Here is an 18,008-nt window from a genome sequence, read left to right as displayed (position 1 = left end):
AACATGCCATGATCCACTAGTCTATATGAAATGACCACATGCGCATCACGAGTTATTATCGTCATGAGGAGTGTCGCGTGCTGTCCGTTTGAACAGGTCTCGTTGTCAGCAGGCCCTGGCATCCCGTGCTCACCCATGATATCGCCCATCGTAAGCTTCATATTCTTCACGCCCGTGCCCGAAAGTGCGGCCTCGGCAAGCTCACGCTTCTGGTTTTGGAGCTACTGTCAGCCTCGGCAGTGCGGGAGCAGCTCACTGCAAGAATGCGGTCCTCAACTGTCTCCGGGATAGTCAGCTTGTAAATATTCACATCCAGCGTCTGCCCAAGTCGGTGGGCGCGATCAAACGCCTGGTCCTCAAGGCTCCTCATCAGCGCCGCTACACCCCATACACTCACGCTGGATTCCACCACATGTCGGCGAGGATGACATTGTTGCAGCATGTCAAATTGAGACCAGTCGAGCCTGCCTTGAACGAGATGAGAATCACCCGCGTGCTCTTCGAGGTGCGGATAGTGTGCAACACAGCCTCGCGATCTTCTGCCTTCAATGATCCGTCATCTTCGGGTCAGCATGTTGCTTCTAGCGCCGAGGTCGTCACACTCACAGCGCACGTATGCGATGCCCGCGTTCTGGAGGAATGGCTCCACCAAGTTGAGGAAGCTTGTGAACTGGGAGAAAACGATCGTCTTTTGCTTCTTTGCGCCTCGTTCGTCGATCTCAGCCAAGAGTTTAAGAATCATACGAATCTTGGCGCTGGACGGTGGTAGCCGGCCAGTCTTCGCGTTGGCCTTCGCCGCAAGCTTCTGACAAGACGAGCACTGCTTGGCCATGGGGTTCGTGAGGCTGAGATTAGATGTCTCATGCCATTCGTGACTTACACAGTAAGACAAATATCGCACTTCTTCTGCCCGCCCATTCCCATCCCAGCGAACATGTCAGCGAGGTCATCAGCCTCTGCAGCGCCATGGTCGCTGCCATTGTTGACCGGAACAATATCAAGGGCGTCCTTGTCATCGCCAATCGATTTAGTGACCAGGGACGGATGGTCGCAAGCTTGTCATCAGTGACTCTCAGACGGCAAACGTACCTTGCCGCATGCGAAGCAGAAGAGTGAGGACCGACGTGTAGTTGCCCATGACGGCACCAGCGTCGACGAACTGTCATAAGCACAGTCGTCTCCCTCATGCCTTACTTTGTTAAAAGCCACGCCTGTCTTGGCCTCCAGTGCTGCATAAAACGCGCTCTCATCCGAGTCGAATTCGCACTCCACCACCTCAACGTTACGCTCCGGCAGGTTGAGGATGGGCTTGCCATCTGAGGTCAGCCAGTCGCACCGATGATGAGTGAGCCCACCGATGGTGGCCGTCTTGGTTCGGCGCAGCATGATCGCCTTGAGGATAACATGCAAGCGCTTCATAGCAATGCCAGACCGTCCGTCCTTGACCTCTGCGGAGACTCGGGAGCGGAAAATCTGCCAGTTGTCCAGCGGCTTGGCACGTAAAAACTTGAACAGAGAGTACAGCTCCTCAACATTGTTCTGCGATCAGCTTGGCGAACAATTTGATGTGGTGACCAACCTGGATGGGTGTGCTGTTCATCAGCTTCGCTCAATAGAACCTTGCTTACCCCGTGAGACACCAGCGATACTTGGCTGTCAGCAGGCAAGCGGACTCCGCCGCCTTGGTGCGATGGTTCTTAATGTTCTGTGCCTCGTCTGGAAGGGTGAGCTGTGCCACCATACCTCCTCACCGATGACTACGCGGAGCCACTTCAGCTGGAAGAGCGCAGGGCCTCGCTCATTCTTTGCCTTTGCGCGGCTCTTCTTGATTGGTAATGGCACGTCGCTATCCGAATCCGAGTTCGTGTCAGATTTGGAGTTTGCACCCTTGGTGTTGCCCGCGCTCTTCGACTTGGTCTTCTTCAACATTGCCATCTCGGACGCAAGGACCTGGAATGTCGTGATGACGACATCAAACTTGGCGAGTTCATCGCCGCTCTTAGCGCGCTTTGTCCCGTGGTGGGTGGTGACCTTGAGGAGACCCTTTCTGGTCTTGGTTCGGCACTCTGTTGCCCACTGCTCCATCACAGCGAGAGGACAAACAATCCTGGAGGTCAGCTCTTCCCTCATAGGTACCCACAAAGTACCACCTTTGTACAGGCGCTTCTCCCCGTCGGTGGGTCTTCCCTCCACAATACGTGCTAGTGTTTGCACCGTCTTGCCGAGACCCATGTCCTGATGTAAGCTGCCGCTTGGTGTGCAAGCTCACGTCTGCGAGGATGCCACCACGCTTGCGACCTGACTCGCGCTCGCGCATCCAGCGAACGCCGCGTACTTGGTGCGGCATGAGTTTAATGTTGGTGGCGAAGCCTTCGATAATGTCGTCACCTTCCTCGCCGTGGGCTTCCTCTCCGTCGCCCACTGCGCCAGCGAGCAATTCGCGCATCTGCTCCTCAGCATCGTGGTGACGTTGATAGTCCTCAGCAGTCAACTGGGCATTGTTGATGTCAAAGTCCTCACGCTCCTCCCCATCGTCATCTTCGTCTGGCGTGGGTGGAAGAGGCTTGATCTGGGGCTGCTCAGGCATGGCGTAGATTGGCCACCCTAGCTCGTCGTAGCCATACTCGTCACGGCGAGCGGGAGCTGGAGCCGGAGCGCGGGCACGCTGACTGAATGGGCTGTCAACGGAGGAGTGGTTCTGGAAGGCGCCCTGACTTGGGCGAATGTAGTCCGCCATTCTGGAGCCAGCAGAGCGTCTGGATGCGGAGGAGGCGGTGGTCGGCTTCTTGGGCTTGGTCTGTAGGATACTGGAGCCAAAGGTCTTGTCAGAGTCCTGTTGAGCGTAGTGTGAGTGAGAAAAGGAGGATCGTGATGACTGGGACGATTGAGAGGCTTGTTGTGATGAAGGAAGGGGTGAATCCGAGAGGCGCATGTTCGGGCGCGAGGAGGAGGAGAGTGGCGAGCCGTGGCCAGAGTGCGTTGCGTAGCCGTGGTACATGTTGAGCTGAGATCGTTGCGAGGCGTTGACTTTCGAAGATCTATGCGACGCAGGCGGGTAGTCGAGCAGGTCGATCCCGTCGTGACCATTGCCTCGAGGTCTGGGCCGAGGTGCGGTCTCTGGAGAGTCGAGCAGATCGGTCAGATCTATCACATCTCTTCGACGAGAAGTCATGTTGTATTTCGCGTGGGTTGTGAGGGCCTCCGGTGTAGCAGGTGTGGTCGATATCGGTGCTCAGCGTCAATTGGGATGTCAGAAAAGTGGAGTGGGGCGAGCACCGACCTGACGTTGTTTGTTGATAGTGATCGCTCAGGCACTCCGCCCCGGATAGACGGATATACTGGGAGAGATCGACTGTTTACGTAACCACCACCTCCATTCCCCCAACATCCGCCGAACGCCCATTAACGACCTCAACCATCCTCCGTGTGCCATTGCACTCTCAATCTCACTCGGCACCGCGGCACTTCAACAGTCCCAGCATGCCCCTCACCGCCTTTCTGGGGGTGCCGATGACAGGCGCGCGCGTCATGGGCACCCTCGCGCGCTCCGCAGCCGTATCGACCGCGCGGCCATTCCACTCAACCAGTTTCCGCGCGATGTCGACGGTGCCGCGCCTCTCGACGGCTGTGTGGGGAAGGCAACGACCGCAAGGGACTCCACGGCTGGCGCTGACACGGTTTTTGTCGTCATCGGCTGCGCGCCGCGTTCCTATTCTTCCCTCCGAGGTGGGTCGATTCTCGAGTCGGTTGACACCAGAAACCGGGGAAGAAGAACGAGCAGGTCGAACTGCACGAGTCGCCGTATACGCTGCCGAATGCACTCACGATCGCCCGCATTGCTGCTTGCCCTTTCCTTGCATGGTCAATCGTCAAGGGTGACTTTGAGGTTGCAACAGCCATCCTGGTCACGTCGGGCCTCACTGACTGGGTTAGCAAGGTTCACGGAAGGGGCTGATGCCAGCTTGATGGATACCTCGCGCGCAAATGGAACCAGAAGACGGTGCTGGGCTCAATTATTGACCCAATGGCCGACAAGACGCTGGTGACCACCCTCGTCGTTTGCCTCACGTACAAAGGGCTGCTTCCTTGTGCGTATCCTCACTCGCGCTCCGCTCACGCAGTGCCGCTCGCCATCATCATCTTTGGACGCGACTTTTTGCTGTCCATGTGGGCATTCTACCTGCGCTACCAGAGCCTTCCGCCGCCCGTGAGCTTCCCCGCCGTAGCGAATTCTGACGGCAGCGAACCCTCAAGCGCTACTTTGACCCCACGATGCCATCCGCTGAGGTGAAGCCGACGCAGATCTCCAAGGTGAGCTAAGAGTTTTTCAGAGGCTCACGTAGATCAACACGGCGCTCCAGCTATCTCTTATGGGACTGACGACTGTGGCCCCTGTCCTCGCTGGAGCCGGACATCCCATCGACGTCTACCTCGAGGGACTGCAGTGGATTGTGGCGGGCACGACAATCTGGAGTGGGCTGAGCTATGTCGGTGCCTCTGGGTATAAGTTCCTCAAGCAGCCGGGCAAGAAGTAGAGCATTATACATCACAACAATAGCATGGACATCAGTACATCAGGTGGGGTGCACGGCATGCACGGGATGACCCGGTACAGGGAGGTTCATAGCGAAAACGGGTGGCTCGTGGAATGACGTCAGGAGTGGTGCTTCCGCGGTTTGCCACCAAGCGATGCCAGCCAGCCGGTGCCGGGAAGCGCGTTGCTGATACGGTGGGTCAACAAATCGCCAGCGTGACATCTCCATCTCTCCATCGCATCTCTCTTCCATCGCCTCGACCGCCGGCATCGACCATGAGCACGCTCCCCCAGGTAAGTCTGAGCGACCCTGCGTCTGCTACGCCATTCTCGCGCGCCGTCGCTGACAACAGTACTACAACATCCTCGTGAGACTGATTGCCCGACCTCGCTAACGAAAGAACATTGACCTCTCGGCTTCGGCGTGAGTACAACCCTTTCGTCCGCGAATTGCCTACACCGACGCACTCTACGCCCTTATCCCACTCGTCCACTGACGCCAGTGAGGACATCCGCGCCGCATACCGTCGCGAGTCGCTCAAGACGCATCCGGATCGCCTCTCCCCGAAAGCCCCAGCCGAAGAGCGCAGGCGCTACACCGAGCGATTCGTGCGTGCCTCTCCTTCTTGCGCCGTTGCTTCTCTAACAGCAGCAAGCCGTCGCGGACGCATACTACGTGCTCTCCGACCCGGCCCGGCGCGCGGAGTACGACGCGCTGCTGCGCTCACGCCCGACCAGCGCATTCACAGATGCCTCGGCCGACGCGGACGAGCAGGAGCGCGCGAGCAAGAACTTTTTCGAGGAATTTGCCCGCTACTTCCAGAACGCGACGGGTGGCGGCTTCGGCACAACGGGCAAGACGGACGCCGACTCGGGCGTCGGCTCGGAGCCCGGCACGCCGCCGCGCACCGGGCGCGCCCGCCCTGACCCGAACGGCGTGTTCGGCGATGTGTTCGAGGAGCTCCTCGAGCCAGAGGTCGCCAATGTCCACCGCCGCTGGTCGTTTGTCGGCGGTGCGGCCGGTGCCGCGATGGGGTACATTGTCGCCAATATTCCCGGCGCTGTTGCTGGCGGTGAGTGATGCCGGGCGAGTCGCCCATCTCGCAGGTGGCCAGCTGGGTACACGAGTCGACGCTGACCCCAGCTTTCGCGGGCAACCGCCTCGGTGCCATTCGCGATGCCAAGGGCAAGAGTGTTGCGCAGGTCTTCTCGACGCTCCCAGGCGCACAGAAGGCGCAGGTATGTCATCGCACACGAACCTCAGTGAGCTAACCACAGATTCTGCGCGCCCTTGCCGTCAAGGTGCTCGGGAGCATGCAGTGACGCAGCGATTTCGTGTCCTGTTCGTTTCTTGCCCCATTTCGTATTTTGATCTTCGATACCCTTGACTCGTGCAGCACTCTATAGCACGCGATGCATGCAATGTAAGATACAATCTATCTATTCCACGATCGTGACCTTGACTCCGCCCTCGACAACCTCCACCTGCACCCTGCCGTCAGTGACATCCTCGCTTGTCAGTCGGTGAACCCACTTCGTCAAGTCGTCGACGATCCACGCGGCGCCGAGCCCCTCGAGCTCCTCGCGCGGATGCGACGTGCACACAGCAAGCACCTGTGCGCCGCACGCGACGCCGCTCTTGATCCCCGTCGGCGCGTCCTCGACGACGATGCAGCGCGCGGGGTCGAGACGCAGCTTCTTCGCGCCCGCGAGGTACGGCTCGGGGTCGGGCTTGCCGAGGCTCACGTCATCCGCGGTCACGAGGGCGGGGTAGGGCGGGATGCCGCCCGTCGCGAGGGCGCGCGACGCGTACTTGCGTGTAGCGGAGGTGACGATGGCCCACACGGGCGAGGGCGCCGCGTTCAGCTGGTGTCAGGCACTTCCGACATGACGCTACGATGGCGCTGCGCTACGCTCCGACACAATAGACGAGGACTCACCGTCGTCAGCATGTCCACTACGCCGGGGAGCACGACGAGGCCGCGCTTGCCCTCGTCCTTCAGGCGCTGGGCTTCGTCCACGATCATCGTCTCGAAGCGGACTACCTCGCGCTGGGGTTAGTGCCGCTTCACGGGAAGACATACGTGCAGCGCCTCGGGCTCGGTGATCTTGCAGAAGATCCGCATGTTGTCAATCGAGCGCTGGCCGTGCGAGGCTGCGGTGAGCGGTGGTCATGGTGGCTGGGGTGTTTCGGAGGGGGCAGTCGGAGGGTATTGGAGACGGGAGGCAGAGGTTGACCACCATGGGCACTGCTGTATCATAGAACCACATGCTGTGGAGCTTGGACGGCAGGAGGATTCTGGACTGAAAAGCCGTGCGCACGCTCACTCGCTCGCACCACACCGGGTCCGAGCGGGTACCGACCAGGTAGTCTCCCGCGGTCTGTGACCCCTTCTACCCCGGCGTCTCAATGACCCGTTCCGACGAGCAGCTCTTCCGCTGCGCCGCTCCGTCTTCCCCTCCCCTCCCGTATGCCGCACCTCGACTCACTCTTCAGCACATGCTCGAGGTCGAGGTTGAACTCGCGCGCATACTGCTCCCATGTCGCGTTGACAGCCGGTGTCGAGTCGAGGAGCGTGCCGTCCATGTCGAAGAGGATGCCGTCGACGGTGACGGATGGCGTGCCGTTAGTCTGGGTCATCTTGCTCTGCGCAGGGTAGCAAAGGTGGTGAGGTTGGAGGCAGTGGTGCTAAGCGAAAGAGAACAAGTGGGAGAGTCAGAAGCTGCGTAAAGTCGAACGTTTACAAAGCCGCCCGCGCCGGTGTCGGCCCGGGCCTCATCCCGACACACAGCTGCTAATCTGTTAAATTACAGCTTAATCCTTTGGCTGGGGAGTCACCAACGATCAGCACTCCAATTACCAGCTACAACCGCTGTCTTCTGCCGCCGGCTTATCTACCGCCAGCCCCACCTAATCCGCAGCCTAAGACCCAGATACATGCTAATCTATCAACGTGGTGGTACATAACGCCTAGAGCGCGGGGACGTTGACGACGGCGACCGCCTCAGGGTACTCGATGAGCTCGCAGTCGGCAGCGTACGTCTTGCCGAACTCGCCCGTCGACACCTGCGTCTCGACACATGCGAGGTCGAGCGGCGCGTCGAGCACGAGCACGGGGTGGTGCCACACCCCGGCGCGGTAGTTGAGCCCAGTGCCGCTCTCCATGATGAACGACTTGACGGTCGCGGGGTCCGGGCGGTCGTCGGGTCCGTTGTCCGCCACGACGACGAGGAATGTGCCGCCAGGAGCCAGAGGCGTCTCGCCCACGCCCGCGAGGTTGTCCTTCCCCATAGGAATGAACGCTTGCGATGTGTACTCGTGCCGCTCCAGGTAGCGGATGTCGAAGCGCTGCCCGCGGTGCAGGCCCTCCTTCGGCGTGGCGCGGAACACGCCCAGCGCCGTGCGGGCGCCCTTCGCGTCCTCGTCCGCGGGGTAGGTATTGGTTACGCGGGAGGGCTGGGAAGCCGCGACGCCGATAAGGTCACCGTACGGTGCCCACGCCTCCTCCGTGACTGGGACGGGGTTGATGGCGGCGAGGACGGAGGGGGCATACTCCTCCGAAGCCGGCGGGACCGGCGAGGGCGATGGGGGAATGGCCGGCGTGTGCGCCTGTACAACGAAGGTGAGGTCGGCGGAAGTCGAGGTCGTCTCAGCCGCGGAGACGACGGCGAAGTCGATAGACTCGTTGAGCGGCACCACGGCATGCCAAGTGTTTGGGGCGATGGAGACGCCCTGCGCTGTCGTAGCGAAGTAGGCCCTGGCCGCGGTCGGCGTCTCGCCCTTGGCCACGACGACGAGGTAGCTCGCGCCGGGGTTGAGCGGCGTGCCGCCGGGCGCGACGCCGCGGCCCTGTGGGAGGTACGCCTTAGTCTCCGACGAGCGGTCAAGGCTCGTGACGCGGACGGAAGCGCCGTTGCGCGCATCGGCGCCTGGAGCGCGGCGCTCGTGCGTGATTTCGCCGTTCTGTGGCAGCGGCGCGAGGCGGTGGAACTTGAACGCTGTTCCCTGGTTCGCGTCCGTTACATGGATGCCGGCGGGGGAGCGCTGGCGCCCGTCCCAGCCCTGCACGACGTGCCCGAACTCCTTGAAGGCGTCGTAGGTGAGTACCTCAGCGCGCGGGGCGGCGGTAGACTCTGCGCGGTTAGATGAGACGGAAGGGTGACATACCGGTGACCTTGTTGATGCGCGAGTCCACCTGCAGAGCAGGGGTGGGGGCGGCGACAGGCGACATGTGTGAAGTGCTGGTGAGGAGAGTGGGTGAGGGAAGTGCGAGTGCTTGATGCCTTTATCTAGAAACTTGGATGCGAGATTAGATGCAGAGTGCTGTGAAAAGGTCGAATGTGAAGTATCAAGTCGCGGCAGTAGCTGAAGTGGGCGAAGTTGCAATATGGACTGAGAGCATTCCGGCACGAGCGGCTAGCCGCGGCTTATCAGCCGAGCCGATCGGACCGGACGCCGGGTTGCGGGCGACCACGGGGCCTCCCACACACGTCGGCGAGGGTCTTCTCATGCATCCAATGCTCGCGCACGCATTGCCAGATGCTGAGAGGCACCCGGCGGCATGTGGCCAGGTGGGCTGCCGAGCTGGAAAGGCGTGCATGTTCGAAATACCTGTGCCGCGGTTCCAACTCTTTCATATCGTCTCTTTCATATCACGGCTTTCATATTGACACTTCGGAGTGATTTCTATTGGACCAACAACGGTGTACCTACATGGACTAGGCGGATGCCTTTCACGCTGGAGTCCAATATCGCGTGCTCTCATGTCACGAGTTCTCGCAAGCAGTGCGAAGACGGGGAATGAAGCGTGATCAGCTGCGGGTCATGTCGGACTCGTAGGAGGTTTTGAAAGAGAGCAGGAGCCACCGCGCCCATGCCTTGGCGACACCGTGGGCTGGTAGCGGCGTAGATACGAATTACCTGCCTGTGGGAGTGGCCAGGACTTGTATACTTCCCCTCAGAGTTCGGAGATCTGTGAGTTAGGCGGCTGCCGTTGCCGCCGGCTGTGGACATCTATATCTCCTGCGAGCGCTGCGGCTCCGCCAGATCTCGTGCAATTCATTTTGTGGTGGGGCCTTGGTGGCAACATGGTCGGTGGAGTCACCACAGACGCCCCAGTGCAAGGTGTCGGGCCTGAGTGCGCGAGAATGTGTCTCCGATGAAAGCGTATCGTACCCGCTGATTCACTGGGAAAGACGGGGCATCAGGAGCAGGGGAAATATGTGGCACGAACCATGCGCTCTCTGGGGTCAACCCGCCGCCCAGACTTCCGTCTGGGCTGTAGGTAATGTCATTTGGGCCAACTCGCTATATGTAAGCCACCTCGCCGTTGTAGCAGACGCGGCTCGCGCAAGCGATAATATGGCCTCTTCTAAGCATCAGTCCTTACAATGAGTTCTTACAATGGTCTGGATTAGAAAGCGTGGTAAGCTGGCTAAAGGGCCACGTTCATGACACTTTCACCGCCTGGAAATCCTCGCTGCAGACGCAGCACACAGCCGCTCGAGGACACGTCCGTCGCGCTCCCGTTGCGCCGTGGAAGTCGAATTGCGGTATCTGCCCTCACGTGTCTATGCCGGCGGCACTTGCTCCGCTGAATCGAGCGGACTGAGTCCCCGCTCACTTATGAGCTCGGTCTACGACTCCGGGATGCGCGTTCCGCACGAAAGCGAGCGGTCGTTGAGCGTCGGGGCGAAGTTCATCAGGTAATCAAGCGGCCTCACCACTGCACACCGGCGACTCTGCTAAACGGCAAAACCCCGATCGGCAGCCGGCCGTTTTAAAGTGACGTAGCCGTCTTCTGCCGCCCACAACTTTCTCCAACTTCCACATCATCCTCCCACCACCATGGCCCCCCTCCGCGTCGCGATTCTCGGCACTGGCCTCTCCCTCCAGGCCTTCCACTACCCGCTCATCACGGCGCTGCCGGAGCAGTATGTCCTGCACAGCGTGATGGAGCGTAGTGGGAGGGGCAAGGCGCAAGAGATTTGTGGGGGCGACATCAAGGTCGTTAAGACCATTGAGGAGGTGGTTGGGGATGCTGAGGTCGATGTCGTGGTGGTTAGCACGCCGAATAACACGCACTATCCGTTCGCGAAGGCGGCGCTGGAGAACGGGAAGCATGGTGAGTGGGTCGGCGGCGTGGTGATGGGCGAATGTCAGGTCCGGCAGTCGGACCGGTACGCTCTGAGCGAGAGCGGCGATGCCGTCGGGCCGGTCACACTTCAAGAAAATGAGGCCGACATTGTCGGACCGCGTGGCTGCTTCCGTCTTGCGGGGCTGTGCTAACCCCAGTCATGGTCGAAAAGCCCGTCACTCCCACTGTCGCCGAAGCCGAGGAGCTTGCAGCCCTGGCCAAGAGCAAAAACCTCGTTTTCTGCGTGTACCAGAACCGCCGATGGGACGCCGACTTCCTGACGCTCCGGAAGGTGCTTGACGAGGGGACTGTAAGTGAGAGAGTCACCGGCACAGGCGACGAGTGGGCCAGCTCCAACTCCTGCTTGGCGATACTGACCCCAGCTCGGCCCGATCCACGAGTTCCACTCCCGCTTCGACCGCTACCGCCCGCTCCCGGCCGACCACAAGCCCAGCGGATGGAAGGAGACGCCCGGGGAGCACAACGAGGCGATCTACAACCTGGGTTCCCACGTGATTGACCAGGTCGTGACTCTCTTCGGCGTGCCCGAGCGTCTCATCGCGCGGAACTACGACGAGCGCGGCGTGGGTCTCGACGAGGCCTTCGAGATGACGCTGCTCTACCCGCCGCAGTCTGGCGCGCAAGGCCCGCTCGCGGTGCACGTCGGCGCTTCGATCCTCTCCAGCACGCCGCAGCAGCGGCGGTTCCTCGTCAAGGGGCGGGCGGGGAGCTTTGAGAAGTTCGGGCTGGACCCGCAGGAGCCGTTCCTGCGCGCAGGCAAGAAGGTGCGCGACTCCGGGTTTGGGGAGGAGGGCGAGGACGCGTGGGCGACAGTCAGCGTGTGCAAAGATGGACAGTGGAGCTCGGAGAAGCGCAGGAGCGAGAAGGGCTGGTATCCCGCCATCTACGAGAGCATGCACGAGGCGATCACGAGCGGCGATGTCACCCGCCTTGCGGTCCAGCCTGAGCAGGCGATCTGGACGATGCGGCTCATCGAGATGGGCAACACGTCTAGCCGCGAGGGGCGTGTGATCGATGTGCAGAAGGAGGCCAAGTAGTGTTGGAGGGTATGTATCCGTGCCGGGGCGTGGCGTGGCGTGAGACCCAGCGACGGTCGAGCCGGCGAATGCTGAGCGTGACGTCGACGGCGCGAGATGGCACGGGCAGCGCCTTGGACGTTTACATGGACATGAGCATGAACATGAACGTGACGAGTATATGAACCGAGCGAAAGCGACGAGAAGAGGGCATGGTTGTAAGACCGTGGGGGCCATGGACGTGGGAAGGCGCCCCTCCGTGGCGTGACGACAGTGTCGTGCTCACGGCCAACACTCAAGCCATGAACATGACCGTCTCCTGGTGACTCAGGCATCGAGGATTGCGGACAGTCAGCCTTCACCCTCAGGTATCCATAGGAGACATGACCTCCTCGCTGCTCGAGCTGCCCACGGACGCGCTGTCCACAGATACACAGCGGGCATGGACCGTAGCCGTGCCGCCAAGTCGGCGCACGAGATGTGCCGAATAATGCTTACGTCTCTATCGACTTGGTATTAATCCAGACCCCACCTCCAACCCCCGCCTCAGCCCCACTTCATATGCCCACGCAGTTTCGAGTGACCAAGCCTCACCCGGGGATTGAGGATCGGAACCGGTCAGCCAGCCGGCCCAGGCATGGCACGAGCGGTGAGGGGTGACTTTTCCCCTCGCACGGCGAGGGCCGCTCGCCCTGTGTACCCTGGAGTGCCGAGGGCGGTTGAATTGCTTCATACATGCTTGTTGCTGACGGCGGCAAGCAAAAAAACCGGGTCGGCCGCCACTTGAGGGGTGTGGCGCGAATCAAGGAGCTTCTGCGCCACGGTGCCTGAATTCGGGAGAGGGGGACAAAGCTCGTGCGATCGTGTGTGCGGATAAACGGCGTGGCGGATGATCGCCGTCTTGTCTGCTGCAATTCTGCAAATGCGAAAACGAGAGTGTGTGTGCGTTGTTTGTGCTGAGGGTCGAGGACGACGGGGAGGAAAGGGAACACGACGGCGACTGCGAGCTGTGCGAGACGTGAACAGGATATGCACCAAAATTCTCTTGTGATGTGTCCTCATGCACGAGCGGTGGTCGGCGGATTGCAGGAATTGATCGCGTCACGCGCGCTAATACACCGGCGATCAGCCCTGATCCACGTGCGTGATCAGTGACATTGCGGTTGCGCGTAGCGGAATGGCCTCTATCCATGCCGTCGCCATCATCGCCACCACTCTCCCATGTCGCGCGATTGGCGGACAGCCATTACGGGCGCCGGGGATCGCCTGGAATGGGGGCTAGTGGGGGTAGGTGGGGCGGGTGGGGAGCGAGGGGAGCGAGGGGGGAGCGATCCGTGCGATGCTGCCGCTCAAACTCTCGCGCGCTCGCTCGCTCCATCGGAAGAAGACGCTTGGGCTGGGTACGTGGGAGTGCACCCGCTGCCCGTTGCAGAAACATGGAGCGCTGAACGACTGTGTCAGCGAGCAAAAGGAAAAAGGAAAAAAGTGTTGCTAGGTGGGATCATTTCCAGGGGTTGCCAGACGTTTGAGGTGGGGCATCCAGTGACATGCCGACGGACCGGCAGCCACGATGAGTCAGAGGGTGTTCGGAGGGGTGTTCGGAAGATGCTGCGGCAGGGGCCCACTATCGAGCCGTTCAGGCCGAAGCCCAGATGCCCGGAGCGAGGAGGCGAGACGAGGCTGCCGGCGAGTGGGGGTAAGAGGGACAAGGACGAGCGGCCTCTTTGCCAAGTGTGGCGGAGGGTGTGGCGTTTTTTTGCCCTGGAGCGACCGAGGAATGAGGCTCGCTAGAACCTGGCAGAACACGCACATCCTCATCTCCCTTCGTATTCTCGGGTGCTTCCACTCATCCGTTGTGCATCCTCCGCCACGTATCCCTCGTCGCTGTCACCCCTTGTCCTCGTCAAGGATCGCTCCGAGCAGAAGGGATAGCCACAAACGCGGCGATCGTGGATCGTAGGGGGCAGGGGCCGCCTCTGCTCGCCGCTTGGGCTTGGGTGATGGCCGCCGCTCGGACGCTGCGGACGCCCGCACGGGCCTGTGTATCGTCCAGACCAGAAATCCCGCCATGGCGCGCCATGTTAAACTGGCAACCGCTGGTCAGCCTGTTGATTACGAGGGGTTTTCTCGTCCTCGAGCCGCACTGAGCAACGCGCGGTCTACCGACCATGTCTTCCCACGCACGGGCCAGAGGAATCACTCGCTCAGTCCGGCGTCGCTCGCACAGCAGCCCCCTTGCCCTCGCTCGCCATATGGGTCGGCAGGATCCGCTTGCTACTGATCACCACTCTTTCGACTGACTTGTGCGCAACCCACGCCCTATCTTACTCGCTTCATCGCTCATCGCTCGCTCGACCTTCATCTCCCCCTATCTCCCCCTCTTCGTCGTCCTCTCCCCCTCTCTCCTCCCTCCTCTTCCGAACACCTCTCCGTCTCTCCCCTCCTCACATATTCTCCGCTATCGCCCACCTCCCACTAGCCTTTCCGGGCAGCTTTCATCCCCGATCACTCACTTTCTCTTCACTACTTGTCCATTCTGAACCTCGAAAACAATGCGTCTGCTCCCCCTCCTCCTTCTCCCCCTCGCCCTCGCCTCACCCGCTGAGAAGCGTGGCGGCGGCGGCGACGACGACGACGACCGCCGTCCCCGTCCCCGTTGCTCGACCGGTACCGTTTATTCCGTCACCACGGCGTAAGTTGCGTTCTTGAAGCAGCTAATCAAGAGCTGGACTACTATTCCCCGGCCACAGGAGACTATCACCCGCTCCGTCTGGGGCTACTGCTACGAGACCTTCTACACCACCGTCGTCAAAGGTAAGTTGTGCCACGGCTGCCACAGCGGAGATCGCCACTGACGATCCTAGCCACCACTGTTCCGGGCACGAAGACGATCGTGAGTTGCATGGGATGGGGCCATCACCGACGCCACACATGGTGTGGCGGGGTGCGAGTCGGTACACTGGCTCTTCGGACTCTCCGATCAGAAGAAGTGCCACCTTCGAATTCTGCCGCCCCACACATGCCTCCACCCAGCATTCACTGACGATACAGACCGAGTCATCCACCCCCACTACGTTCACGCGCCTCCCTCCAACCACCACCACCAAGACATATACCGCGACGGTGACACGTAACCCCAAGGACCGGCGCGACGAGTACGAGGACGAGCAGAAGCGCGACGCCGAGGCCGAGGCGGAGCCCGAGCTCACCAACGCGCAGCGCCTGCAGCGCGGCCTGCCCCCGCGCTCTCCCGCCCACCTCATCCGGAAGCGCACCGGCGGCGGCGGCGGTGGTGGTGGCGGTGGTGGCGGTGGTGGTGGTCCCCGCCCCAACCCCTCGTGCACGCACTCGGTGACGACGATCTGGGCGACCATCTCCAAGACCGACCGCCCCTGCCCGACCACCACCGTCCGCGAGGTCTACTGCAAGCCCACCACCAAGACGGTCAACTCGTACGTCCCCACGACGACATTCCGCACCAAGACGACGACGGTGCCCGGCACCAAGACGTCGACGATCACCAAGCCCCCTCTGTCGACCAAGACTATCCGCACCACTGTCACCACCACTGTCACCGGCAAGCCGTGCAAGCGCGACGCCTACGGTAATATTATCGAGGAGTAGACGCGCGCACCGGACACTGCATATAGAGTCGATCATAGTATCTAGCTGGCTGCGCATGGACACTAGCCTGCGTCGTTCATGTATAATCGCTGCGGGTTTAGGGCGGGTGGACGGGTGGAACTGGAACACGCAGGATGTTTGCACCTGGCCCCCCGGGCCGCTCGACACCGTGAGTCCGCCCCCGCAGGCAGGCTCATGACCCCAGCACCGAGGCGGACACCAGTATGGGGCGCAGTAAGCTCAAGCGTCGCCCAATTTCGGACTAAGCTCAGCAAATGACGTCCGCCGTGGCGCCGCAGACGATCGACTCCACGTCGGTATCGCAGCAATGATGTCCGCACGCCGGAGGGATGGGGGGAAACGCGGGGTGGTTGAGCGGCCTGATGCTGAGGGGCTCGCCGAGTCCCGATGTGCTCAACAGTGAGCTGCGCCGGGGTAGATGACGTGAAGTGAGCCAGAGAACTCGCAGCGCCGGAGAACTGGCAGCGATCGACGGCTCTCTTCGGGTCTGGGCACGACTGTGGTAACCGTGGGAATGGCGACGACGTTGGTGCGGAACGAGGCTCTCTCATGCAGCAATACGTTCGGATGTGGCCCACCCCACCATGTCTGTGCTTCGGCCCAACCGAGACGCCTGTCTTGCCAGCATGCCTCGGATGCATCGACAATCTCAGCCACTGCCTCCAACCAACGTCGAATCCTCACCTGCTTGCAGCCATGCAAACTAAACCTCAGCCTCGCTCGCTTAGCCTCCGGCTGCTCACACATGACCATGGACGCTCATCTGATCACCTGGACTCACCCCAGTACCTGCAGCGCTGCTCGTCACAAACTGGAATCGAGGCACCGAGGCCATAGCAACGGCGTCAGATTGTGTCCGGAAACCCTGTCCGAAACTCGCTCTGCACCTCACACCTTCGCTAGCGTTCCGGCGGAGAGATGTGCGCGCAATGGACGTCACGCGCGGAATGGGTGGAACGTCTGGAACGCTCTTTGTTGCTGTCACCTGCACGAAACACGTTTGGGGCGGTAGAAGCTCTGCGTCACGCCGTGGAAGGAAAAGCTTCTTCGTTTCACTCACACTTACGTAGATGGGCTGCTCCGATGCCTTCATAACGGGCGGACCGCGCCGTCTAGGCATCCGCTTGTACGCGTGGCAGCCTTCCAGTCCAAAAACGTGCGCATTCAAGCTGCCGCAACGGGTTATATGCTGGAGCACCAGTGAAAAGACATGAGATTATCGAAAACTGGGGTTCATTACGACAGCGGTTCCGGGACATCAGTTCCTGTCCTGGCTGCGTACCTCCTGCCAGTGCGCATCACGAACGCGTCGTCGCGTCTACTCATATGCTCATGAATGGCACGCCGGGTACACTCTATTTAACGATGCTCGCGGGCTGCATTGTGCCCGGGAACGGTGTTGTGATAGTGCTGGCCATCAGCTGCCCGCGGCTGTCGGTGAGTGTCCGCTGCATCCGACAATGCCGACCATCACTTGCCAACCTCTGCCTGATCTTCTTGTCTGCCTCAAGGTGATGGCTGAACATACTGAACATATTGCTGCATCACCTACCGCTCTCACCCCGCGGCAACTTCCCCGCGGTGCTCGCTATCTTGCGATCACGACCCCACATAGATGCATGACGCAGCTGGCGCAGGTACAGTTCAGCCGCACGCGCTTATATGAACTGGTCAAAGGTTTCACGAGCAGCGCCGCACGCCGTGCAGGGGCAATATTGGCGAGCATAGCTCATCTTGGGCAGTGCCTGGCAAGCCTGTGGACATTGTCGGCGGTGGATTTGGCCAGCAAATTTCGTCCGTTTGCTGCCACAGCACTTTGATGGCCTGCGTTCCAACGATCCGGGCCATTCACTTGACTTGGACAGGGAAGAACGCCAAAATTGCAGCGTCAACGACGAAACGGCCCTTCAGGCGGTTCTGCCAAGCTGCAACCAATGCTCGCTGACGCCAACGAAATCCTCACCGTCGTCATCGATGAGCCCGAACCCGTCGCGCTATGATCTCCAGCCCTGCTGCTGGAGATTGCAGCGCTGGGCAAACCACCGTGTCCCGCCACAGCCTCCCGCACCGGGAGGCGACAGTAGTGGCGCTGTCCCGTGCCGATGCGACCTGGGTGGTGAGAGATGGTGAGAGATGGTGAATGCAGGGCCAGGAGGCACGGTGGCAAAGTGCAGGGAATAAGCACGCGTTTGAGCGTCCGCGGCGTCGTAGGCCCAACGAAAGTGATTCAGGGATAATCAAGAGGACGGGGCAGGTCTCGGGGATGCAGCTGGCCTTAGTCTGGCGGAACACGGGAGACTCCCGCGGGCGTCCCGCCATCGCGCTCCCAGACTGGGTAATTGAGCAAACCGCTGACTTTGATTTTGCGGGACACTGATGGCTCCCGCCCAGTGGGCACGCGTGCATTTCACTACCGCACCGTAGAACCACCCTTGGGCCCCTCTCGCAGCGTGCAGTCGTCTCACGCGCCGGTTTCGATGAGGGGCTGAGACGCGGCGCCATAGGGGCCATCAGGAACCGGAGGCTCAGCCACAGCGCCACGGTCGATCTCCATCATCAGCAAGTGGTGGCTCTGTGGCACAGTCACGCCAGCCTCCTCGTACTCTCCTCTCGTCGCAGGTCGCTGCAGGACATATTAGAACACCAGCCTCTGCG

General features: G+C 60.9%; 6 protein-coding genes across 6 annotated transcripts; 4 read left to right on the top strand and 2 right to left on the bottom strand.

The window, feature by feature from the left end:
- Positions 1–3,597: 3,597 nt before the first annotated feature.
- On the top strand, positions 3,598–4,535 carry COLE_04125 (uncharacterized protein; the record flags this gene model as incomplete). The annotated part of the gene is made up of 6 exons (XM_018421752.2): positions 3,598–3,726; positions 3,758–3,928; positions 3,962–4,088; positions 4,122–4,207; positions 4,243–4,311; positions 4,344–4,535. 6 exons carry the CDS (start codon positions 3,598–3,600, stop codon positions 4,533–4,535), a joined length of 774 nt encoding a protein of 257 aa, XP_018282673.1.
- Positions 4,536–4,810: 275 nt separating this feature from the next.
- COLE_04124 (uncharacterized protein) lies at positions 4,811–5,857 on the top strand (the record flags this gene model as incomplete). The annotated part of the gene is made up of 5 exons (XM_018425686.2): positions 4,811–4,828; positions 5,042–5,143; positions 5,187–5,607; positions 5,679–5,773; positions 5,813–5,857. The coding sequence occupies 5 exons, from the start codon at positions 4,811–4,813 to the stop codon at positions 5,855–5,857; spliced, it is 681 nt and encodes a 226-aa protein (XP_018282672.1).
- A 117-nt stretch (positions 5,858–5,974) lies between these two features.
- On the bottom strand, positions 5,975–7,175 carry COLE_04123 (uncharacterized protein; the record flags this gene model as incomplete). The annotated part of the gene is made up of 5 exons (XM_018421751.2): positions 5,975–6,026; positions 6,069–6,400; positions 6,475–6,585; positions 6,619–6,689; positions 7,025–7,175. 5 exons carry the CDS (start codon positions 7,173–7,175, stop codon positions 5,975–5,977), a joined length of 717 nt encoding a protein of 238 aa, XP_018282671.1.
- A 330-nt stretch (positions 7,176–7,505) lies between these two features.
- On the bottom strand, positions 7,506–8,766 carry COLE_04122 (uncharacterized protein; the record flags this gene model as incomplete). The annotated part of the gene is made up of 2 exons (XM_018426281.2): positions 7,506–8,668; positions 8,703–8,766. The coding sequence occupies 2 exons, from the start codon at positions 8,764–8,766 to the stop codon at positions 7,506–7,508; spliced, it is 1,227 nt and encodes a 408-aa protein (XP_018282670.1).
- Positions 8,767–10,382: 1,616 nt separating this feature from the next.
- Positions 10,383–11,729, top strand: COLE_04121 (uncharacterized protein; the record flags this gene model as incomplete). The annotated part of the gene is made up of 3 exons (XM_018421750.2): positions 10,383–10,659; positions 10,830–10,981; positions 11,055–11,729. 3 exons carry the CDS (start codon positions 10,383–10,385, stop codon positions 11,727–11,729), a joined length of 1,104 nt encoding a protein of 367 aa, XP_018282669.1.
- Positions 11,730–14,260: 2,531 nt separating this feature from the next.
- COLE_04120 (uncharacterized protein) lies at positions 14,261–15,332 on the top strand (the record flags this gene model as incomplete). Its single annotated transcript, XM_018426156.2, has 4 exons — positions 14,261–14,400; positions 14,434–14,522; positions 14,573–14,601; positions 14,742–15,332. 4 exons carry the CDS (start codon positions 14,261–14,263, stop codon positions 15,330–15,332), a joined length of 849 nt encoding a protein of 282 aa, XP_018282668.1.
- Positions 15,333–18,008: the final 2,676 nt, after the last annotated feature.

This window comes from Cutaneotrichosporon oleaginosum (assembly GCF_008065305.1).
Source record: "Cutaneotrichosporon oleaginosum strain ATCC 20508 chromosome Unknown ATCC20508_contig03, whole genome shotgun sequence".
NCBI classification, from domain to species: domain Eukaryota; kingdom Fungi; phylum Basidiomycota; class Tremellomycetes; order Trichosporonales; family Trichosporonaceae; genus Cutaneotrichosporon; species Cutaneotrichosporon oleaginosum.
This window is presented reverse-complemented; position numbering and strand designations above follow the sequence as displayed.